Source organism: Barbus barbus (assembly GCF_936440315.1).
Source record: "Barbus barbus genome assembly, chromosome: 27".
Classification (NCBI taxonomy): domain Eukaryota; kingdom Metazoa; phylum Chordata; class Actinopteri; order Cypriniformes; family Cyprinidae; genus Barbus; species Barbus barbus.
In genome coordinates, this window is record NC_136755.1 from 8,481,008 (window position 1) to 8,506,587 (window position 25,580).

Here is a 25,580-nt window from a genome sequence, read left to right on the forward strand (position 1 = left end):
CGGAAATATTTAAGTATACTAATTTAACTAACTGTTCGTTAATTAATCTATCAAAAGCACAGTCATACAGCGCGCAATAGTAATTGCTGGAAATAAATATTGTTATTGAAAAATAAATGATTGAGAGTTAAAGTAAAATGTTGTTAAAGAAAGGTTGCGGGATATAAAAAAATATAAAATTGTTTAAATATTGCTGTATTTATATGGTTATATATATATATATATATATATATATATATATATATAGCTGCTACATATGCTAGCTATGTTTGGTTGCTATGCAGCGCAAAGTTGTGCGTCGATCGTTGCTAAGAGGAAACGGAAATAAATCTTCTGAAGCCGCAGATTTCTGGCACTGTCTAAAGATTTTTTGTTTTGTTTTGTTTACATTTTCAGAACTATAACAAGAAAGTATAAAACATTAGCAGGTGTTAGGCGACTCCTGCAGGCGTGTGAGCGGTGTAACACAAACACAATGGGCGGACAGAGGAAGCGCTGATCACGCCGCTGTACATCTGTGCCTTTAAACCAGCTACTACTGATGTGGAACTGCTATTTTAAGTGCAGGCTTGGGATGGAGTGAGAATCGATTGGCACTGTGATAAATGCATCTGAATCTGCAGTAGTGCATTGTCTCAAGATTTCAGTTCTGTCCTTACAATGGATTTCCCTTTCGACCTGAATGCGCTTTTCCCCGAGAGAATTACTGTGCTGGATAACAGCTTGAGTGCAGGTCCGAAAGCGCATGGGAGGTAATGTATGTTTTAATGTGTGCTGGGAGAAATGGGTGGGATCTGTTTGCAGCATGCACTGCTTTTGTCTTGTTACAGTGTTACAGTACATATACTGCTACCAGTGGGGGTGTAGGATGTTCTTTATTAGGCTAAATGTGCCATTTGGTCATCTCTTTCCTGTAATGATAAGCCTAATGCTGTATGGAGAGCTTTATGTCAGAGGATGCAAATGCGGCCCTGAATAAAAAAACAAATCTGACATGAGTCTGTTTTAATCTGAACCGTGCTGATTCAGAAAGACAGCAACAGACTTTACTGTATTTAAACTATAAGAAATCACACCATGCCATAGATACATAGATTATTAAAAGGCTTTTCTAATAGATATGTTTTTTTTAATGGATAAGCATGTATTTTTTAATTTAATATAAATACATTTTTATAAAAGTAATACAATAAAATATTGAAAAATACATTTTATTGGTAATGTACTTTTCTTATACAATAAATAATAAGTAATATATAAATAGCAATAATGGTTAAAAGCGCTACTGAAAAGATGTGTTTAAGCAGTTTTTTAAAGCACTCAAGTGCAGGAACATTTCTAATGGAAGCAGGTAATGAATTCCGTATTTTCAGAGCAATGCAAGGAAAAGCCATTATATGAAGGAATTTGTGGGGATTTTTTAATTTAATTTTTTTTAGCATACATGACCAACGCTGTATGTTGCATCATACATTACAATTAATACAACAACTTAGATTTTAAATGAATTCTATAATTCACCAAAAAGATTTTTATTTAACCAGCATTGTGTATATTTAATTTGCTAAAATGAAATCAAAATGATTATTTTTCAGTTTTTAACTGCGTCCCAATGCCAAATGACGCACTACACGATGCACTTATACACTATGTAGCTACTTATGCACTGTGTAATCAGCCAGGTAGTGTATGAATTTTATTAAGTTATTTTGTCATTAATAATCAGAGCCCCTTCGCGATGTAATTAAAGCTGTGACAGTTGAGTGCATTAAGTAGCCAACATTCCATACTTCTATTTTTATTTTGGTTATTTAAGTGCATCATCCGGGTATTTAAAATAGATTTTTTCTTTTTGGAATTTTCAGTGTGAACGCACTACTTGCACTATTTATACTATTATTTTTTATTATTATTATTATTATTATTATTATTTTTTTTTTTTGTGTGTGTGTGTGTGTGTTTTACAGTTTTAAAAAGATTATATTAATAGAATTACTTACTGGGGCCCCCTGGAGATGCCCCCTAGTGGAAAACCATTGCTCTACATACCCTCAGAACAAATCATGATTCACAACTCTTGATGTAACGGCAGCCTATTGGCTGTTTAAAAAAATAGGACAAGCCATTTGATATGTCCCACCCAAATGTTTTAATATGAAATATGTTAACATGGAAAGAAACCTGCACTCATCAAATATCTCATGGTGTTTATATGTATATATTTCATATTATATCAGCCATTGACCACCTTGATATCAGTGCCAGCTATTGAAAACCCTGTTAAAATGTATAGCACTGTTAACATTGTTATGCTTTGTAAAGGTTGCATAACTGGATTCGTAAATGCTCATTTCTGTGTGAGATTCCTAACATACCTGCTTTTTGTTCTCCAGACCAGATCCTCTTCTTCAGATCAGTACAGTTGTAGATGAGCTGGGCAAAGCCTCCTCTAAGGTGATAATGACTGTCTTTTGTCTATTTTTGGGCTTGCAGATGTAATTCACTGTCAGTTTCAGTCTGTCATCATGTCACGTGTGTGTGTATCTCCTCAGGCCCAGCAGCTGCCTGCTCCTATAACCAGTGCTGCAAAGCTCCAGGCCAATAGACACCATCTCTACCTCCTGAAAGATGGAGAACAGAACGGGTTCTCTCCTTTTCTCTATCCCTCCAGCAGCCTATGCTTCAGATTTAATCTATTTACATGTCAATACAGCTGACCTCTCTCCTTCCTGTTTTTCCATTTCCATTAGAAATAAACACATGCACTTCTGCTGTTAATAACAATCTTTGACTCCTTCTTCCTGTCTTTTGCTTTACCAGCAGGAGGGGTGTTATCGTTGGATTTCTGAAGGTTGGCTACAAGAAGCTGTTTTTACTTGTAAGTGTTTGCTCATTATTGAGTTGGTAATTAAATCTTTTTTTTTAAATCTTGAGACATTAGTGATTTACAGTATGTTGTAATTGCATCCAGGACCAACGGGGGGCGCATTTGGAAACCGAGCCTTTATGTGTGCTGGATTTCTATGTGACAGAGACACTGCAGAGACATGGCTATGGGCTCGAGCTCTTTGACTTCATGCTGAAAGTGAGTGTCTGTCGGCAGCCTGATTTAGTTTGCAGGAAAATCCTGTTATTTATTTACCCTCATTTTAGTCCAAACCATGTGACTTTCTTGCTTGCGTGGAACACAAAAATAGATGTTTCAAAGAATGTTCATGCTGCTCTTTTCCATACAAAAACATACAAGTACAAGGTCAATATAATTCATTAATTTTATTCCAAGTCTGAAGGACAGACTGAAATGTACTTCTTTATTCCCAAATCATTTTCCCCTTCACCGTAGCTTTTCAAACTTATTTGCAAGTGCACATATTCAGATTTGCCCCATCAAGACCAGTTTGATGTTAATGATGCTAAACCACATTGGTTTTTATGCGTTTCAACCTTGCTGAATGCTACATGGCAAGGTTGAATTTGCAGAAGTGAAACTACGTTTTGCGCATTGAGATTTTTGTTTTGTTAAAATACTTGCATTTTATTCAGATTTCCATTGAATAACTTAAATTTAAAACTTGAATATCATATATTTTGGTGTATTTCTCAGACAAAGCTGCCATACACATAGAATATAGCGCATTAATTGTATGGACTGTGTTTTTGCAGTTTTTTAAAGTTTTTGAAGCTTGTGTGGAAAAAGAGCAGCATGAACATTTTTCCTAATATCTATTTTTGCGATTTCCGGTGAAAAAAAATTAAAAGTGACACAGGTGGGGAACAATATGAGAGTGAGTAAACTATGACAGAATTTTCATCTTTGCATAAGCTATTCTTTTTTTATTATGTCCAATAGAAAAGTATAAAGACCTGTTTGTATTTACTCCTAAACAGTGCTGTGTGTATTTTGTGACTCATGTTTTCCTGTTCTGATCATATTCTCTGATTGAGCAGCACAAACGGGTGGAGCCTGAACAGATGGCGTACGATAGACCTTCTCCTAAATTCCTGTCATTTCTAGAAAAGCACTATGATCTCAAGAACAGTGTGCCTCAGGTATGATCCACCTTTTAAAGTGAAAGTGCTGCATGGCGCGAAACAATCAGCCAATCAGAGCATGTTTGAAGTTATGTGGAGTGAGATTTTGGACCAGTGAGGTTTAATTCCTGTGCAGATAATTACGTCACACCTGGTTAGGAGAACACAATGTTATTCTTCTCAGAAATCCAAACACTAATCCAAACGGTTTGTAATCGAAACAAACCAGATTACAGTACTTGATGAAAAGGACTTCATCAGATACCATAATAACATGTTATGCCTTGGATGTAAATCCTGATATGGATTATGTGCATGACGTGCGAGCGTGTTTATTTGTACACAATACGTACTTTATACAATAGTGTTTTCCTCCAAAAATGAGGTGTGGATATGACCGTTGCAAAGCTTGATTGTTATGATGCAATTCATTAATTTCTTGTCCTGTCACACTTGTTCTTCTCAGGTGAATAACTTTGTGGTGTTCAGTGGATTCTTCCAGAGTAGATCAGGTAATGCCTGACTGCATCACTGATCTTCTGTGTTCTTATGTGGGTTTGGAATGTTGTTCTGGATCTGTGCCGGTGTTCAATGCCTTATTCTCTCAGGACAACAACCTTCCATTCTCCTCATTATAGTACGTGCGAGGCAGCACTGTATTGAAATTCCTCCTCTTTTTATTCTTCTTTTCTTCCTCAAATTTCTGCAAGTAATTCAGCTCGAACCACTTTACATACAGTCCATTCAAGCTACACCTGACAGTGACAAGGAAATACCTGCCATAAATATTTATTTTGGCTATACAACTGTATTTGAATCCTTGTTGTTATTGTTATTTAATAAATATTCAAAATCATTTTCATTAATTGAAAGAAAATATCAATATTAGATGAAAAACTTAAAAGTAAAAACTAAAATTAAATGGACAAAAATACAATAAAATAATTAAAATAAAATGTTTATAATAAATTCATAAACCATAAAATAGAATATAAAAATCAAAAGTACAAAAAATGGCTAAATCTTCCAAATTAAACTAAATTATAAAAATATAAGCTAAAATATTATGTTATAATAGAGTATAATAATACTAAAAAGTAATTAATTAAAAATATTCCCTGCATACTGGTGACAAACACTGTAGTTGTACAACTAGTCTAAGTCTCACTGTAAAACTGCAACTGTCACAAACATATCATAGCATAGTTGTTATTATTTTTCCTTCATCTTAATGGCTTTGGTTTGAGATCAAAGCATTTTTGTCTTTTTCAGAGAGTTGATAAGGATCACAAGTTTACTTGCATAACTCAGGGTTAGGCTATCGCTCCTACAATTAAACTTGCATGTCATGTTCCAAATATAGTTGTCAGCCAACTGGCGAGTCAACCTTAGACTGTCCAGAACCTTGAAGTTTCTCTAAAACTTTAACAATATTATTTTGCTGCCTTGCAAACAAATTACATTTGACCAGATTCCACAATTAATTGAAGAAAAGTCTTTCTTTGTTGTGTTCGTCCATAAAGCTCACAGCTGTCATTTTTGGTTATTTTATCGTTTAATATTTTTAGTGCTTCTATACTCAAATCAAGTGTATTTCCTGATATAAACCACCATCATATTACAGGTACATCTAAAAAAAATTGAATATCGTGAAAAAGTTCATTTTTTCTTGTAATTTATTTCAAAAAGTGAAACTTTCATATATTTTAGATTCATTACATGTAAAGTAAAACATTTAAAAAGTTTTTTTGTTTTAATTTTGATGATTAGAGCTTACAGCTCATGAACGTCAAAAATAAGTATTTCAAAATATTTGAATATTTACATTTGAGTTTCAATTAATGACCATTTCTACAGTATAAATTCTGGGTATCTCTTGTTCTTTGAAACCACAATAATGAGGAAGACTGCTGACTTGGCAATGATCCAGAAGACGAACACCGACGCCCTCCACAAAGAGGGTAAGTCACAGAGGGTCATCACGGAAAGGGATGGCTGTTTACAGAGTGCTGTATCAAAGCATATTAAATGCAAAGTTGACTGGAAGGAAGAATTTGGGTAGGAAAAGGTGCACAAGCAACAGGGATGACCGCAAGCTTGAGAATACTGTCAAACAAAGCTGATTTAAACACTTGGCAGAGCTTCACAAGGAGTGGATTGAAGCTGGAGTCAGTGCATCAAGAGTCACCACGCTCAGACGTCTTCAGAAAAAGGGCTACCAAGCCACTTCTGAACCAGAGACAACGTCAGAAGCGTCTTACCTGGGCTAAGGAGAAAAAGAACTGGACTGTTGCTCAGTGGTCCAAAGTCCTCTTTTCAGATGAAAGCAAATTTTGCATTACATTTGGAAATCAAGGTCCCAGAGTCTGGAGGAAGACTGGAGAGGCACAGAATCCATGTTGCTTGAAGTCCAGTGTGAAGTTTCCACAGTCAGTGATGATTTGGGCTGCCATGTCATCTGCTGGTGTTGGTCCACTGTGTTTTCTGAAGTCCACAGTCAACGCAGCCATCTACCAGGAAATTTTAGAGCACTTCATGCTTCCTTCTGCTGACAAGCTTGATGGAGATCCTGATTTCATTTTCCAGCAGGACGTGGCACCTGCCCACACTGCCAAAGGTACCAAAAGCTGGTTCAATGACCATGGTATTACTGTGCTTGATTGGCCAGCAAACTCGCCTGACCTCAACCCCATAGAGAATCTATGGGGTATTGTCAAGAGGAAGATGAGAGACACCAGACCCAACAATGCAGATGACCTGAAGGCCACTATCAAAGCAACCTGGGCTTCCATTAAACCTGAGCAGTGCCACAGGCTGATTGCCTCCATGCCACGCCGCATTGACGCAGTAATTCATGCAAAAGGAGGCCCAACCAAGTATTGAGTGCATAGAAATGAACATACTTTTCAGAAGCCTGACATTTCTGTTTTTTTATTGATTTTATGTAATATTCTAATTTTCTGAGACACTGAATTTTGGGTTTTCATTATCTGTTAGCCATAATCATCAAAATTTAAAGAGATAAAGGCTTGAAATATTTCACTCTGTGTAATGAATCTATATAATATATGGATTTCACTTTCTGAAATGAGTGACAAAAAATATTGACCTTTTTCACGATATTCAGATTTTTTGAGATGTACCTGTATATTTTCATATTATAATCTTTGTGCCTGGCAAAAACATTTCCAGTGCATTTATTTATGTGTATATATATGACTCACCAAGCCCAGATCTGGGCTGTTTATAGTTGATAACTGCCCTAGACTGAGTTTAACATGCAAACAACTCAAAACACCTATTGTTCAAGTGCCTTTGTCTCATGAAATCCACCCAGGAACACCTCCCTCCCCTTCGACGGATCAGGGGATGTACGGCTTTTTGTAAGGACATTGAATATCTATTGTTCCCCTCCCTTACCCCCACTGTCACCCAGCTTCCACCTTACTTATCACTCCTTTATTGTACATTCATGGTTAAGGAGAGAGAGTCCACTCACTATAGACTCTTCCTTTGCACTCGTAACCTCTGCCCACATCAATCAGTCACAACAACTCTCTTACAAATTCACTTCCTTATAAGATCCCTTGCTGTTCCCCCTTTAAAATCCAATTATAGATAAGTCCTACATGTTTTCCCCAAAGTGCAGTGGAATGATAATCGATAAAGGCATTATGCCCATGGATATCTATTGATATGAATATGTGTGAAGAGTGCAGTGTGCTGTTTAACTGCTTGCTGTACTCCAGACTTATTCTCAATCATACCAGTTGTTTCTTTTGGCTCTTTCTGACCATTACAGCGGTCCAATTGAGAAAAGTTCCCCCCAAAAAGCCAGAGGGAGAGATCAAACCGTATTCACTAATGGAAAGAGAAGGTGGGTTACACATAGTCTCCGTGTCGTATATTTAACCAATTGGCACAATACAGACACTAGTAGCTGACATTTACACCAACTAGCTGAATACTGACATCATCCAGCCGCTGTAATAAATAGTTTCAGCTGGAGACAGGCCTCCCATTATTCATTAAATGTCTTGATTTGGTCCATCAGTTACTTTAGAGCTCTTAGGAAAGAGCTTTTTTCAGTGATCACAGGAATTTTGCAAGGAACAAGTACCCTCACTCCTAGTTTAGACATATTAGGGTTGTAATCAGGAGGCTGTGTGAGTATTTAAATCCATGTATCAATTCAGTCAAGTATACAGGTGTCAAGGTGGAACAAAAAAATCTGTTGTTATACAGAACTGGTGTTATTCTTTAAAATACAGGAATGGAATGACATTTTAACGGTTCATGTGGAAGCGGACAAAATATTGTTCCTGTACTTTTCAGTATTCACTATTAATTTTACAGTGTGATACGGACTACATAAGACTAGTGTAGTCCGATACTAAACATTCTCATGAGCCAGGTCTTTTTAGTGATTCAAAAGCATATAGGCGTAGTCTAAATTGTTTTAAAATGATTTTAAGCAGTCAGATCTTTTTAGTGAGTTAAAAACAAGCAAGTAAAAGCAAAAAAAGTAAACTAATGTAATCTGATTCCTGAACGAATTACTCTTATTAGTCAGTTCTTTTTAGTGATTCAAAACCATATGGCCAACTGGTGTAGTCTAATTGTCTAACAAATAATTATAAAGAATTGATTCGTTTTAGTGAGTTAAAATCGCAATGTAAAACAAAAAAATAAACTAGTGTTATCAGATTCCTGAACACATGACTATTACGAGCCAGTTCTTTTTTGTGATTCAAATACAGTACAATGTAGTTTGATTGTCGAACAAATGATTCTAATGAGTCATTTTTACTGAATTAAAAACATACAACATAACCAATGTAGTCTGATTTCCGAACAAATGACTCTAATCAAGCAGTTCTTTATAGTGAATCAAAAGCATACAGCACAACCAGTGAAGTCTGATTCCTGAATGAATGACTGTAATGAGCCAGTAATTTATAGTGAGGCAATGGAATTGCATTTCACTTTTTCACATTTCTCTTCCTTAAAAGTACTAAAAGAATCATAAATGGAACTGTTAAGGAATCAGTAAGAGGAGTCACTTCCTCTCTTCCGCAGTGGTTCGGGCGGAGCAGAGGGCTCTCCCCTGGCCGTTCGTTCGCCCCGTGGGTCCCCCCCACTCTCCCCCTCTGCTTCCTTCATCTCCACAATCCCGTTCGCTCAGTGTGGGATCCTCCCCCAGCCGGGCCCCACTCCGCCCCGCCGCGGCCCCCGGGACCCCCTCCTCCCAGCTCAACGACAGCTGCAGGGCAAAGCGCACCAGGTACATCTCAACCACACCTCCCGGCCAGTTACAGCATACTTGAGTCTAAATCCAGCACTTTGCTTGCAAATATTTACATGTCATCCTCTTTGCTTTTTCCATCTGGGGCTTATTTTGGCGACTGAGAGCATTTGCTCTGTGGGAATGAAAGCGAAGAGACACTAAGGTCGTTCATGTTCACTATGAGCTACTTCCTGTGTTAGATAAGTGCATGGTCGACTTGGCGGCAGGAATGTGAATTCAGCTCATTAGTGCATCATTAGTGTATCACTGTGTACCGCATAAGGTCAGATACGTGGTCTGTTTATTCTTCTAACATGTAAGCGGCCTTGACCACTTTATTTTGGAGAAGCGCTAAACATTTCTACTCCTCTCCTGTCTCTTTCTTCTTCTCCTCCTTTCATCTTTGATTATGACATGCTCGTTTTATGCATTGACTTCCCAAATTATGACACGCTCATTTTGTTGTCGAACCCTTCACTTTATTCGATGAGTTCAACTTTTGTTTCCTTTTAACCACATGCTTTTCTCTCCTTTTCTCATTCTCTCATTCCACGCTAGCTCTCTAAATAGATCTAGGCTCAGCTTTCATTGACCCTCAGTCTTTAACGTCATTGTCTTAAACTTCTTAGTTAGTTCAAATTAAAGGAGTAGTTCACCCAGAATAGAAAATTTGCTGAAAGTTTACTCAGCCTCAGATCATCCAAGATGTAGATGAGTTTGTTTCTTCATGGGAACAGAATTGGAGAATTACATCTTTTGCTCACCAATGGATCCTCTACAGTGAATGGGTGCCGTCAGAATGAGAGTCTAAACAGCTGATAAAAACATCACAATAATCCACACAACTCCAGTCCATCAATTAACACCTGTGAAGGGAAAAGCTGTGTGTTTGTAAGGAACAAACCCATCAAGATGTTTTTAACTTCAAACTGTTTCATTCAGCTACACTAATGTAGGGGAGACCGGGGGCAATTACAACTTTTTGCATTTAATTTAATATTATAGTCTTGTCCTTATTAGTGAAATTATATAAATTATTTTGAATTAGTGCACCTCTATTGGTTTCTTGTATCAAAAGATGAGTTTGTGTAAAAAATGTTACAATTGCCCCCGGTCTCCCCTACTCTAGTCTCGCGTAGCCAGACCTTCAGACTGACGGCTGAAGGTCTGGAATAGATGTCCATTTTCATTGGCCAAGGCCCACCCATGAGGCCCACCGACATGTCAAACAACCAATCACAGTTCGTTTCATTTAGCGTTACGTTTCGGGGCGTGGAAATGTCGCCACAATAATAAACTGTAGTGAAACTATCGGATGTATTTTAAAGATTCTATGTCGCGAACTTTAAATATTTCACATACTTTTGAAAATCCAGCATTTAGTTGACCCTTATAAGCGTTCGTTGTCATATTTGTAAACACGACGGCTTTCTTCTTTCGTGAGGGGGTTTGGCGCCACGGCATCTTTGTTTTCCGGCGGACCGAAAATAAACGCGACACTCGCATCTCCCGGAAATCCGGTTTAATTCAACCAGTCAGATAACGACTTCGACATTCCTGAAGTGTCTCCAGAAAAGTGTGCCATATGCATCAGACGTTTAGCCAACGGTCCGTGGGCGTGACGTCTGAGGCTGAGACTACCCCTACTCTTGCTATGGTATTTCATAATATCCATGTTTTTATCAGCTGTTTGGACTCTCGTTCTGACGGCACCCATTCACTGCAGAGGATCCATTGGTGAGCAAGTGATGTAATGCTACATTTCTCCAAATCTGTTCAAATGAAGAAACAAATGAATCAATATCTTAGATGGCCTGAGGGTTTTTGAGACATTTTTAGCGAATTTTCATCGTTAGGTGAACTATTTCTTTGAAAAGATAGTTCATCTAAACATCAAAACTGATGTCATTCTTTACTTACACTTTTGTTATTTTTTCTGTGGAACCCAAAAGAAGAATTTTCAAGAATCTTCAAAAGATTCTGTCGAATTTTGGTTTCTCAGATAAAATAACAGCCTATGAGTGGAAAACAGCTTGACGATAAAGTCATGACAGAATTTTTATTGTTTGACTGAACTAAACCTTTATGATTTTGCTTTCTGCCTTGTGAGAGTATGAACGATCCGATTTCCTGTAAAATGATTTGATGATACACATTTGTAATTAAAATCTTTTCCGTAGCTTTTCTAATAAGAGTGTTTTAGAAGATAGAATAGAGGTTTTACAGGTCAATTTACTATAGTGTTAACTGTCAAACATCCTCTGTCCTGAGCAGCAAGTAATAAAATGTACAGTTGAAAAAAATTCTAGGTATTCTTTAATCACTTGGCAATGAATTCATTTGTCATATAGCAGATTATTGTAACAGACTGTAGAGGAAAGGAAATGTCATGTATTAAGAGTCTAGATTTTATGGTCAGGAGCACCTCAGGACCTTGGTTTCAGGCCAGATTTTTTATCTTCAGAAATACAGAAATATGAGTAATACACACAATACAACTGTTCAAATAAAATTCTTCATTTTTTTTAAAGTCTCTTATGCTCACAAAGGTAAAAAAATTGCTGTAATATTGTGTAATACTGTATCATTACAGTTTAAAGTAACTGTTTTCTATTTTAATATATTTTCCAATGTAATTTATTTCTGATGCTGAATTTTCAGCATCATTGCTCCAGTCTTCAGTGTCACATGATTCTTCAGAAATCATTCTAATATGCTGATTCGCTGTCCAAGAAACATTTAATATTCTTATCAGAAGTGTATATATAGATACATAGATATTTTTTAGATAATCTTTCCAAGCAAAGAGCATTTTGCAAAAATTGAAGTTTGTATGGTTTAAAATTCTAAAACAATAGATCTCATGTGAAACATGAAGAAGTATCTGCATACTTTTTGGTAGTCAAACATTATACTGTAGTTAAGATGATAAATGATGATAACTAAACTCTTCTAGAAACCTGTCTAAACTACATGCGTCCCCTAAAATGCCAATTCTATCAGTTTAAAGGTTAAAATTCAAAATGGTTCAGAATAAATGGCTTAATAAAATAAAAATGAGAAAAGCTTGTGGATCAAGCTGCGTATTGCTTTGATATTTTAAGTCCTAAAATATCAGCCACTACCCTTGACTTCAATGTCCTAAATGTCCAAAAGGAAACCAGACATTAAGTTGCAACATTACACCATATTAGTCTTAGATAAAAAAATCCACCGTCACATTACACAATCATTGCCTGTGTCCTCTTTCACTGGAATTTGTTTTCATACAATGTTGGGTTTTGAATTTGTGTTTGAGGTTATGTTTAATTCCGTTTTTATTTGTGCCTTTTTTCTGTCACGTTTATTTTTTATTGTTCATTTTCTTTCATTTATTTCTCATTTTTCCCTCCCCTCCCTTCTCCTCGGCCCTCTGTCCCGTACCTCTATCGCTGTTGTTTGTCCATTTCCTCATATCCTGTAGCCACCAGGGCCTGGTTGCCAGGAGCAACCTCTACAGTCGCCATATCAACAGCAGAGAACTCGGGCAATTATTGGCGGAACAGCAGAACCCCTTGAAGCTTCCAGGTAATGCACCGTTTGAACCGCAATCAACCATTTACCACGGCACAACGTGAACCGTTACGATGGTCCACAGGAAACCACATTAGTAAACCATTAGTAGCTGTCGTGTGTGCTTCCTCAGGGCTGAAAGCAGAGTTCTGTGAGAGAGTGTGTGACACAGGGGCAAATGCAGATGCAGTGGAACACAAACACACTTCAGAAAGGTCGGGCTTTTCTCACATAACCTTTGTGAGAGTCACTTTATACTGATGCTGCTTGCTGTATTTTTTACATGTGAATTGGAAGCGAATACTGAAGAAAGCACCAGGGATTGAGAGCGAGGTAATGACTAGGCCTCCACAGAATCCACGCCTACAGAATTCCACAGAAAGCACTGGCGATTTCTGCTGAATTTGTTTGTTAATGAGGTTCACTACTCTAAGCATTTTATTATAGCTCTCACTGAGGGTTAGGATTTGAGCAAACCATTAACCCAAAGCATGCAAATTTGCTGCATAATTCTCCCCATACTGTCATGCTTGTTAATGTTTTTTTGGAGGACAAAAATCCTCAAGGTCTCTGACTAAGTTTTGTGAAAAAGAAGTGCATTTAATTGTATTGAATACGCACTTGTTGTGTACTTTAGGTCTAGAAGTATATTTGTAATGTAATTGTCCTTGCAGATAATATTAATGAAATAAAAGGCCGCTTAAGTGCATTTGAAGAGACACTTAAAGCACTTTTAAGTTTTACGTTTAAAGTACATTTTATATGATTAATTTGTTTATGCAAAAAAAAGGAGACTTATTTTTAATGTTGACTAACTTTACTAAAGCACGTCAAGTATTTTATAATTTTATCTTTTTTCAATAAATTTAACTTTAGTTAGATAATCAATATTAGATTTAAGGTTAATATATTTTAAATGTACTAAATTTCAACATTATTACAAATATATGTATCTAATAAGTTTCTGTAGAAATGACATTCAAGTATATTTTAGTTTACTATAAATGCTTTGCAGTACATTTGGCGGTACACTTTAACCATATTTCAAAGACAATAAAAGTAATTATGAAATTAGTTATAAAGATTTACATGCTTCCTAATTAAGTGGATCAAAAATACACTCAAAGTTCACATAATTGCATTTAATATAATTTATTAAATGTAAATTATAATGCATTTTCATATAATTGCACTGCATAGTCAAGTGTTGAAAAATACTAAAATATGTAAATTTTAAGCCTTCTTTTTAAATGCACTTCTTTTCACAAGGGAAAACATTGATGTGAACATTGATTTCTTAAGCTTTTATTTATTTATAATTTGCATATTTTTCAGTATGTTTTTCAGTTTGCCGAATGAACAAAAAGGAAGAAAAAATCTGGTTTATTCAATATTTTGTTTAATATGATCATGCTTTCAGCTGCAGCTAAGTGTCCAGTGCTCTCAGATCAGTTTTAACATTTTATTATATCCAAACCATTTTTCTTTTACAATCAATGCAACAAAAACAAAATCACAAAAGTTTGTGTTCTGTGTGGGCCTGGTTATGACTCAAAACAGAAAATACAGTATGTGCATGTTCCTACTTTATCATTTTCTTTCTTCTTGTTCTGAGACAAGTTTGATTTCACTTGCTGCTTCTCTTCTCAGCCTTGGCCTTGTACTTAATTCACCTGAAATCATCTGCTTAATGTTCTGCTTCTTCCTCTCCATCTTTCATTGTTTTTCTTCATCTTTTCCAGACCGCATCTTCAAGGCCAGGTTGTGTCCCTTCCGACAATTGCCACCGCCAAGAAAGATCATGTTCAGGAACAGACCTCCATAACACCCCTGGACTGCAAAGAAGAGCTGCCTAGCAAAGTGTCACAGAACAGAGCAGAGGACTGGAGGAAAGGTGGAGCGGCTGAGATGGCGAGGGGTGGAGGCAGAGGCGGATGGTCCTGGACGGTTGGGGAGAGCCGCTGTACGGCTCAGTGGGTCCGACAGAAACAAGAGTATCGCAGCACGCGGCCCTGGTGACGGAAGATGTTAAAGGGTTAGTTCACCCAAAAATGAAAATTCTGTCATTAATTACTCTCTCTCATGTCGTTCCAAACCCGTAAGACCTTTGTTCATCTTCTGAACACAAATCAAGATATTTTTGATGAAATCCGAGAGCTTTCTGACCCTCCATAGACAGCAACGCAACTGACACGTTCAAGGCCCAGAAATGTAGTAAGGACATCATTAAAATAGTCCATGTGACATCAGTGCTTCAACCGCAGTGTTATGAAGCTACGAGAATACTTTTTGTGTGCAAAGAAAACAAAAATAATTTTTTTTGTAACGTAGAACCCAGATGACCTGCGCTTTGTTTATAAGCAGAAGAATGCGTGAACGCACGTTGAAGACTGACATGGAAGAGAAGGAATTGTTGAATAAAGTCAATATTTTGTTTTCTTTGCACACGAAACGTATTCTCATAGCTTAAAACATTACGGTTGAAGCACTGATGTCACATGGACTATTTTAATGATGTCCTTACTACCTTTCTGGGCCTTGAATGTGTAAGTTGCGTTGCTGTCTATGGAGGGTCAGAAAGCTCTCGTATTTCATCAAAAATATTTTAATTTGTGTTCGGAAGATAAACGAAGGTCTTATGGGTTTGGAACGACATGAAGGTGAGTAATTAATGACATAATTTAGTTTTTTGGGTGAACTATCCCTTTAAGAACAGAAATGGACATTGCAAAGAAGTGAGAATAATGAGGAAAAAATTATTTTTAGGAATTTTTATTAAACCACATAAGTGAAAAAGACCTTTTAATGAAAATAACATCAGCAGCTATTTGTAACTTTTTTTGTTTTGTTTTTTTATCAGTCCTATTTATAAACATTTCAGCTATTCATTTTATGGCTTGTGCTTTTATAATCTGATTTTATCATGTTTTTCACAAACAGGTCTATGCAAAAGTACAGACGTTTTTGTGGAAATTAAATTAAATGGTTGAACATTTTGTTCTGTTCGATTCATTTTTATCGCTGCTCTCAAAAAACAAAAACAAATACTCTGACAGTCAAACTGATGCTCATTCTTGTACACTGATCACATAATTACATCATTCCCTTAAGGAAATCATTTATATTATATTCAAACAAACAGATTAAACCCTTGGAGAACATTTGACCAAGGACATTAGTGCATGCGGTTCTTAGTAGCATTTCTACAGTAATAATACATGTACCGTCTTCAGTGTGTCAGTCACAGCAGACATCAACAGTACCTAAAATACATACAGCACATCACAGCCCTTCGTTCTCAAGCTGAAATTTTTCACTATGTGCATTCATCTGGAATATACATTTGAAAAATGTCCCCCCTCAGATGTTCAAGTGGACATTTTTGTGATGTTCTTCAGGTGTTTGTGCACAATAATAAGAATACAGTGCTCTCTAACTGAAGTCTTGGAAATGTACGTGTGCTTGTGGGATGGTATTAGTGCTGGTGTCAAGCAGCTTCCTGCTCTGTGTCTGCATTTTAAACCTGTCAGCTTGTGGCATTTCCCAGCAACATGCTCTACAGTGCGTCACTTAAATGTGTGGCATTTACTGAATTCTACAGTTGCCTAAAAAACAATCAAAAACCCTTTTTAATAACTTCAGTTTATATTATTTAGATTTAAAAAGGGCCAAACTCTGAGATAGACCTTTGATTTACATGTCTCAAGTCACATTTTCTTCAAATGAATGACGTGTACAGCTTTAATATGCAATCTGTGATCATAAAATCTAATATGCTAATACACATTTTAACGTTTTAAACTCAAACTGGCCGTCTGTCAAGCCTTCAAGGAAGTTTTCAACTTTAAAGTAAATGTGTTCATATTGCTTATTTGGACAACAGTCTAATTTAATTTTGTCTTGCTGAGAGCTTGAGTTTTTGTTTGAATATCTATTTAAATATATTATATAATTATTTAAAGTAAATTTGAGGAACGAGTCATTAGTGCTGCTGCTTTGTAAGCACACATACAGTGGAGTCAAAGGATGATCTGACCCTAATGAGTGCTTCAGCCTTTCACTGAACAGCCCTTTCTTGCCAGATGTGTTTTCCCTTTGTTACCTGCCAACATGCCATTTAGTCCAGTGATATGTTTCAATCTAACAACTAAAAATCAAACTTGTAAAATGTTAGGACTTCTTTCCCCATTGCATGACCCTTTAGACTCTATGCATTCAAGTTCAAGACAGTCGCCTCAAGTTCAATCCTTGCTTGTCTGTTTCCCTTTTTATTTCACTAAAACGTTCTTCAGTAGTTAAGATGATTTTTTTTTTAAATCACAGAGACACGTTTGCTGTCTCCACTGTCCAGGCATGATGTCCGTTCAGTTTTTAGGATGACCCCGTTTTCGGACATTTTGCCCAATCTTGTTTTAATATGAATCCCTCAGTAGTGTGAGGTAGATCTCCGACTGGAGGAAACGGGGGTAACAGTCCATTTCCAGGAGGCAGTAGATGCGCCTTTGGGCATGTGAGAGAGAAGTGAGAGAGGGGGCTTTGAGGAGCTGTATGGTCAGTGCTCTCGTCTTACTGTCCAGGTTCACCTAAAAGTGTTGGAAAGAAATTCATAATTCACAAATATTCACACAAGGATGATAGACTGAAGGATATTCAAAATGATTTTTGCTTTTATAACAGACAAAGTGTCAAGCTCCCAAAAAGGCAAACAAATGAATTAATATTATTTTATTTACATTTAGTCATTTAGCAGACGCTTTTATCCAAAGCGACTGACAAATGATGAAAATAGAAGCAATCAAAACCAACAAAAGAGCACAAATATGCAAGTGATATGACGTCTCGGTTAGCCCAACACAGTACACTAAGCAAGGTTTTACACACACACGCACACACACACACACATACATATACATATATATATTTTAAAGTTTTCTTAAGTCATATGATAGAATTGTGTGAGGAATTTAGCTTTTATAGTAGGCACTAGGACTATCAAGCTCCACAAAAGGAAAGAAAATTAAAGAAATAAATAAAAATAAAATTCATTTTATTGAAATTGTCAGATGGACTATTACATTTATACGTTCAGCAGCCTCAGTCCCCATTTATTTTCATTGTATGAGAAAAAGCAACTTGGACATTTTGGAGGCAATATATTTTTAATGCAGTAAACAGATTTGGATAGATCTACCTCTCTGGGAGCACCAGGCTTGATGTAAGTCTCAGCAATCATTTTTGCCCGTCTCTGCAGGCTGAATTTGTTGGACGACTGGCTGTACTGCTCACAGGCCGTGTAGAACTGCAGGTTTTCCTCACTGAACTCGGATCGCAGGAACGCTTCAAAGACTGTGGCACCCACTGAAGAGAAGACGGGTGAGAAGAGAAAGAACCGTAATGAACTTTTGGGGGGAAAAAACAGCTATTTCTGTTTACAAATAAGGGGGGGGGCTCAGATGACGCGTTCACATGCATTCTGCTATACACCCACACGTCACATAACACTCGTCACAAAAATCAGGAAAGAAAAAGCTTTGGACAGGGATATCTTGAGGGTTTATCTCACACCACAAACCTTCCTTCCCTCTGATTTTCTAAAAACCCTTAAACTGCAGATTGCGACACGAAATGAGAAAATAGAAGTCGGACGGGGGGCCGGGTTCTGGAGTTACAACATACTGCTGTTCCCACATTTCAACCAGTCACCAAAACACACCCGCCACACAGTTCACGAAAAGATTCAAATGAGTAATTAAATGCTGTATAAGCAACAAGGAAAAGTAAAAGAAAGAAATAAATAAAAAAATTGGAAAAATACATATGGGAATATATTAATATGAAAATAAACACATAATTAGATAAATCAATAATTTAAAAAATAAATGAAAACAAGTAAATAAAAGTGTAAAATAAACTGAAAACAAGACAAAAAGGTAATAAAAATAAATTCAGTTCTATTTGTTTCATCAAATAATTATTCCTTTATTTTCCTATTTATTTATTCATTCATTCATCTATATATTTATTTGTGTTTGTTTTTAATTTCTGCAGGTTTAGTCCTCCATAAGCTTGACCCTATGTACTGGCATAAAAAAAAATGGCACAAAAGTACTGAATTTCTATTTAAAATGTATAAGTAAAATAAAATATGGTATTGGCTTAGTTGCTTAAAGTCATTTCAAATAATGCAAAGCTTAAAAATTAAGTCTATAGTTACAGTTAACACTATAATAATTTTTGTAATAATTGCAAAAATATAGTGAGATTATTTATTTCCCATCATGCTGCAGAAATAGACCAAAGGATGCTATTGGGTGTCACAATTTTTAGAAATGTTGCTATGCTGCTTTAAGAAATGTTGTAATATGGAAACTTCATGTATTGTCAATTCAATACACTGAATCTTATGGCTTTGGTCAAATAAAAATAATGTTAAAACTAAATAAATTCTACAATAAACTGAGTATCAATTACATAAAAGGTATGATGTTGTATAATTTAAAGTTTTATAATTTAAGAGGTGTCACAGCCTTAACATTTTCTAGGCTAAAAAAATATATACATTTCTAATAGATCTCTCTCTGAACTGGACTGTTGTGTATATATGCACATAAGCACCTGTTGTGTATATATGTAGAGTATGAGTTTCCAAAACAGCAGTGACACAGAATAGACTGAATTTCTGTCAATACTACTTTTCTCAGTTCAACAGCTGTTCAAGAGGTGTAAATGACGAGATGCTGTTAATCGTTAAGTCGTATTTATAATAAAAAAATCACTGGAACCGTGACGTCAGGTATCAAGTGTAACCATAGCCGCTATTAGTCCACTGTTTACACATCACAAGCTGCACTAATAATAAAAGCTTAAAGTTTCTTAGAACTTGTTATGAGACATGCATTTCATTCACATTCAAGGTCAGCAATAATTATCAGTGGTGCTTTCTAAGGCTTATTATTACTCCCAACCACATTCAGTAAGTAATAAACTTCAACACTTAGCGCTACGAACGTTAATGATACCACAAATCAAGCAGTTTGCTACTACTATCCTAAGAAATCCAACTAAAATGTTTTGTCTGGTGCACAATGAACCTTTCACTCAAGGGACTGGAATCATATCTAGAGACCTTGCGCTTGGACTCTTTTAACCCTGACAGCCACTCACAAATGCCTGGCATCATGCGACAAACAAGCCCCACTCTCATTTCCTTCTGAAAATGTAAAAATCTTGGTGGTTTAATTTGTGCAATTGCACATCTGCGCTCTCCGCCTCTGGGGGAAAAAGTTCATTATTCCGTTATCTAGTTTCTTCATATCGTTTCATGTAGTTTGGGAATTCTCCTGAAACTCATGCCTGAAGCTACTCGTGAAAGTGGTTCCTCAATGTTAAGAGGAAGCAGTTTCAAGGGTGTTTCAATGATGTAATAAATGGGTTTCATAGCTGAACCACAGAATTATACAGAGCACAAACCAACCTGACCTATAAACTATGGTTCAAAAGTTGCATTTATTTGATCAAAAGTCCAGTAAATCTATTGCGAAATCTTCCAATTAAAGTTTTCTTTTTGAACACATATTTTATTCCTGTGATGCAAAGCTGAATTTTTAGCATCATTACTCCAGTTATCAGTGTCACACGCTCCTTCAGAAGTCAATATAATATGCTGACTTGCTGCTCAAGAAACATTTCTAATTATTATCAATGTTAAAGTCCTTTAATATTTTAGTGGAAACTGCGATTTTGTCAAGGATTCTTTGATGAATCGAAAGTTCAAAAGAACAGCATTTGTTTTTAAACATTATAAATGTCTTTACTGTCACTTTGATTAATTTAATGCATCCTTGATGAGTTAAAGTATTAGTTTTTTTGAATGGCAGTGTTTTTTATAATGCTACATGATCCAGTATTGATACTAGGCAGGATATGATGCTCTCTGCATGTATCATTTTCATTAAAACAACTTTTCAAGCATGGATTGGCAGTCGGCCACAAATATCTCAATTTCCAAGAACAACGTTCCAGGTCAAAGTTAGCAAAACAACGGCTTTGCTTTAGCATGACCCATGTGACGCGACAGTGTCTCGCAAGCGTCCTTTGACCAGCTGCCTGGCGGCTCAAGCGCTCACCTCTGCTTTCCAGCAAAGCATCAAGGGACTTGGCCCAACTTTCCATCTCCTTCCTGCTGAGTTGAGCTCTGCTGTGGCCCACCTGACTCCACTGCCTGAGGAAAGGCATTCGAGAACGCCTCTCTTTAGCGCTGAGAGAAACAAGAGGGTGAGGGGATACGTTACAAAGATATCCAGAAAAAAATGTGTGGAATCAATAACAGTGGGCCAAAATAAAGGGCCGGGGAAGGTTTTTTTTTGCAAGTGGTGGACAGAGAATAGGCCAAAAGTGAAATGAAGATGAAATTGAAAAAATATGTGACTGAAGTGATTGATTTTACCTGGTTACGTTCTCTCTGTGCTCTGCATTCGCCAGATTCGCATGCAAGGACTGCGGTGAACCCTTGTGTAAAAAAAAAAAAAGGTCACTGATATGCATAACACTGTCATGATGATATGACTTGAGTCAAGACTTTAAGGAAGTATAATTTACACAAATGTTCCATGACTTAAACAAATGTCATGAAGGTGTTACGTCATGGAAAGAATTCTCACAAAGCCAGATCTATCAGATGTCAAATTATTTCAAAGAATGAACGTTTTTGTTCCACAGTATCTCTTCACGATTTCTTGCAACAATATTGTAGTTAATTGCATCAATAGTGTGATTCCCTCATATAACACCAGAACATTCAGTTCCTCTTTCAGAGCTTGCTTCTCCTTTTACTGTTTGGACAATGCAACATTATATCTCAAGGGGTAAAACTGATTCAGAGTGAGCTTGGCTACTTGTGTAACGCAATTGCATTCATGTCTTTGACTTCATCACACTTGGCTTGTGAGTTCTGAATAAGCAGTGCTGGAGTCCTGCTGCTCCTGACGTATGTGAAAGACATCTTGTACTGTACAAAATATAAAACAGGGTTCAACAATAAAGATGGTTCAGTGTGAGAATGTTTCAGACCAGTTGAAGGAACTGTTTTGCCATATCAGTCCAGTGCTTACACTGTTATATGATCTTCTATTTATCGGTTTCTGTTATGTTTAAAGTACCATTTTTTCCCCAAATTCTGCAGACTTAAATGAGGTACTGTTATCCAGCTGGCTGACATATAAAAGCTTTTCTGATTGTCTTGGCCTCGGTTAGAAAGGCTGGTCAATGATAAAGGAATCAGTGAGGTCTTGCATTCTGCCATAATATCCCAAGTAATTATGAATATAGCTGTCATGGATTTTCACTACAGTGGTTAAATTCCAGCTATTCTTGCAAATTACAAACATAAGACCATTTGTTTGAAATATATATATTTTTAAGTGTGTTACAAAAGCAAATTAGAATTACAGTGCTGTTCAATATTTGGAGTAATATTTTCTTTCTCGAAGAAATTAATTTTACTCCGCAAAGACACATTAAATTGATCAAAAATGACAGGAAATGCATAATGTTACAAAATACTTCAATTTAAAAAATGCTGTTCTATTAATCAAAAATGTTAAAAGTGTCATGTTTCCACAAAATATGAAGGAGCACAACTGTTTTCAACTTATTTGACTTTAATAATATACTAAATAAAATATACTTTAATAATAATGTTTCTTGAGAGGTAAAACAGCATATTAGAATGATTTCTGAAGGATCATGTGACACTGAAGACTGGAGTAATGATGCTGAAAATACAGCTTTGATATCACAAGAATAAATTACATTTGAAATATATCAAAATAGAAAGCAGTTATTTAATCTAATAATAATATTTCACAATATTACTGTTTTTACTTTATTTTTGATCAGATAAATGTAGCCTAGGTGAGCTTGAGACGCATTTAAAAAAATATATACCAAACCTAAACTTTTCAACATTAGTGTTTGTTGTTAAAAACACATTCAAATGCTATATTTGTATATATAAATATAATATATATATATACAGTAGTCAACATTTGAAGTGGATCAAAAAAGTTAATCAAAGCTGTCCTAAGAAAAGAACACATTTTGGTTTTAGGACAACTTTGATGAAAGGTTTTGATCCACTTCAAATGTTGACTAGTATATGTATATATATGTTGTATATATATGTAAGTTTCAAAAATATTAATAATAATTCAACTGGACCAGAAGAAATAACCCGCCCACCCTTAGTTACTGTTGCCATGACCGACAAACAATGCAGCTCTCACAACACACACAAAAAACACATCGCAGAGCAAAGAGGAAACTGACAAAACACCAACAGAGAAGACAGAGCAGGTGACTTCTGATATTAAACAAGGTCTCAGGACCCTCAGCTTTAAAACTGAGTCATTTTTTAAAGAAATTCAAACAATAAATACCGTCTTGTGGCTCTTTAACGTCGTGACAGATCACTGTATTGCCTCAGTTCAAACACGTGAACCGATCGTCTTTTCATATGTACTTAAAGCACGAAATAAACATCAGAAAGTGTTTTATTTCAACCGCAGAACACACTTAATCTGCTCTCCTGTCTGAATTGTGGTTAAGGCTGGAGGGGATACAGCTGCGGCTACTGCGCATGCGCGTTTATATATTTTCCGAGCCAACAATATAACTTGAAACCTGTGGAAATGGTTTTAAAAAGTACACAGTGCCATAGTTTCATCACTTTATAGTGTCGCAGTGACCGTCCACAGAGTGATGAGAGCACACGTTTTAACATATTATTTTATTATTTAACTCAGTATTTAATTTAAGCGCTGAAAGCAATTTATACTGCGCCGGACATGACAACATGACGGGTTTACCTTAGCTTATTGCCGTTACCGTGGCAGCCAGCAACAGCACAGCTTAACCCTCCGCACATTTTTATATTTAGTTATATTGAAAAAGTTTCAATTCAGTCTATCTTTTTTTTTAACCCGTTTTAACACCGCGGCGGCGCATAATCTCTGCGTTCTGATTGGTCAGATCGCCTGTCAATCAAGCGAACGGTCAATTGTGTCCTGATGAACTTCAAATTGTCAAAATAAATAAAATAAAAAACGTCAAATTGTCAAAATGTGATTTTTTTAAAATAGTTTTATAAAATTCATTAACTATACTCTAAAGAAAGTCTCCCAACTTACCTGTCCAAACAAACTTTTAAGGTGTAATTTAGCAGCTGCCAGTTTGGCCCGAGCTTGCTGTCGGTGATAGTGGGGAGGTTTTGGGGAGATGGGCATATGGCCGGATTTCAGTATGGATGATGGGGAGTGGGGTTGGCCTTCACACTTTCCCACACTCTCACAGCTGCCTTTGGCATTAGCAGCGAGCTGGCTGTCACTGTACGCTTTAAAACTCTCATTAAGATTCGTCACTTTCAGTAAACCAGAGTCCTTCTCCAAGTCGACCAGATTTTCCACACTAATGCTGTGATCTCTCTTAAGCTCCCCCTTTCCAGCACTCCCTGACTTTGCATCTGGGGTGCAAGGATAGGATGCTGAGGCTCCATCTGGCTGATCATCCAAGGTGTCCGGGGTCCCATCTCTATCCCCCCAGGGCAGGAAGTCCAAATCCAACAACGCCCCCTCTGAACTGAATTTACGCAGCATTATGCTGGATTTTAAAAGAAAGAAAGACAGACACAGAGAATGCCAGAGGCCTAAAGAAAGAACATCAAAAAACAAAACAAAAAGAATTACATTAAATATACATACAGTGCTTATTCAGCTTATGTCTATCTAACTACCCATCACTGAGATAGAGATAAGCTGCTTTATAGATAGATAGATAGATAGATAGATAGATAGATAGATAGATAGATAGATAGATAGATAATTGGTACTGGTTATAGGTTACTGCTTACTGTGCTACTTTTAATATACTACAGTCTTATTTACAATTGCTTTCTTGTAGTAAAAAATATTAACGACACGTATAGATACGTGACAAGTACCTAATTTAGCCCAAGATCTTTTAACACATTCCCAAAGTTTTGCTGCAAAGTAACAGCGTTTGTTGTCGACAACTACTGAGCTTGTTAACCTAGTTAAAAGGTTAAAATATAACCAACGTTATCCTTTACATTTGTAACAAACGACTAAAATCAAGCCAAGACTCGAGACGCTTCATGACTGCACTGACAGAGACGCGACACGACGCGTCAAACCAGAAAACGCTCATATAATCAACTAAAGGCTCTTCACAGGGGATAGGAGCGCTCCAGCTTGGCGCGTCGCGTCGCGTCTCCAGCGCAGCGTGTAAACAAACCAACGTGAAATATAAGCACTTGAGTATGGTGCACATGTCATATAAATATACCTTATTTTAGATCCTTTTCTCGCCTTTTCATGACAAATCCTTGTACGTGTCTTGTATCCGAGCGATTCGGAGTGGGTTCGGGTTCCTAGCAGAGTCCGGATTTACACCGAGCGACTGGACCCGGAGCGAGTCTTCGTGTAGCCGTCAAAATCACGTCTGGCTTGCCTCTCTTTTCATTTTACTCCTGAATGACAAAAGCAACGCCTATTTTCTTTTTGTCACACCTATATTTCAGTCTGGACTTGCCCTGCTTGTGTAGATGAGTAGTATAATGACAAAGAGCGTTTATGGGTAACTATAGTCACAATACTAAATAGTTACTACAGATATTACTGCAGCAACGCCACCG

General features: G+C 36.6%; 2 protein-coding genes across 3 annotated transcripts; one reads left to right on the top strand and one right to left on the bottom strand.

Annotated features, from left to right (window-relative positions):
* Positions 1 to 311: 311 nt before the first annotated feature.
* atat1 (alpha tubulin acetyltransferase 1) lies at positions 312 to 15,867 on the top strand. 2 transcript variants are annotated; one of them, XM_079381023.1, is made up of 12 exons: positions 520 to 752; positions 2,394 to 2,454; positions 2,553 to 2,644; positions 2,821 to 2,878; positions 2,972 to 3,085; positions 3,949 to 4,050; positions 4,499 to 4,544; positions 7,835 to 7,909; positions 9,112 to 9,316; positions 12,783 to 12,886; positions 13,005 to 13,086; positions 14,614 to 15,859. In XM_079381023.1, the coding sequence occupies exons 1-12, from the start codon at positions 661 to 663 to the stop codon at positions 14,888 to 14,890; spliced, it is 1,308 nt and encodes a 435-aa protein (XP_079237149.1). In that variant the 5' UTR covers positions 520 to 660; the 3' UTR covers positions 14,891 to 15,859. The 2 variants fall into 2 exon arrangements, with proteins under 2 accessions (XP_079237150.1, XP_079237149.1); XM_079381024.1 differs by lacking the exon at positions 13,005 to 13,086 and having other exon boundaries at positions 312 to 752; positions 14,614 to 15,867.
* On the bottom strand, positions 15,636 to 25,576 carry LOC306847202 (regulator of G-protein signaling 18). The gene is made up of 6 exons (XM_079381025.1): positions 25,232 to 25,576; positions 24,058 to 24,572; positions 21,318 to 21,379; positions 20,998 to 21,128; positions 18,063 to 18,229; positions 15,636 to 17,454 (listed from the first exon to the last, which is right to left on the bottom strand). The coding sequence occupies exons 2-6, from the start codon at positions 24,520 to 24,522 to the stop codon at positions 17,284 to 17,286; spliced, it is 996 nt and encodes a 331-aa protein (XP_079237151.1). The 5' UTR covers positions 24,523 to 24,572; positions 25,232 to 25,576; the 3' UTR covers positions 15,636 to 17,283.
* Between the last annotated feature and the right edge of the window lie 4 nt (positions 25,577 to 25,580).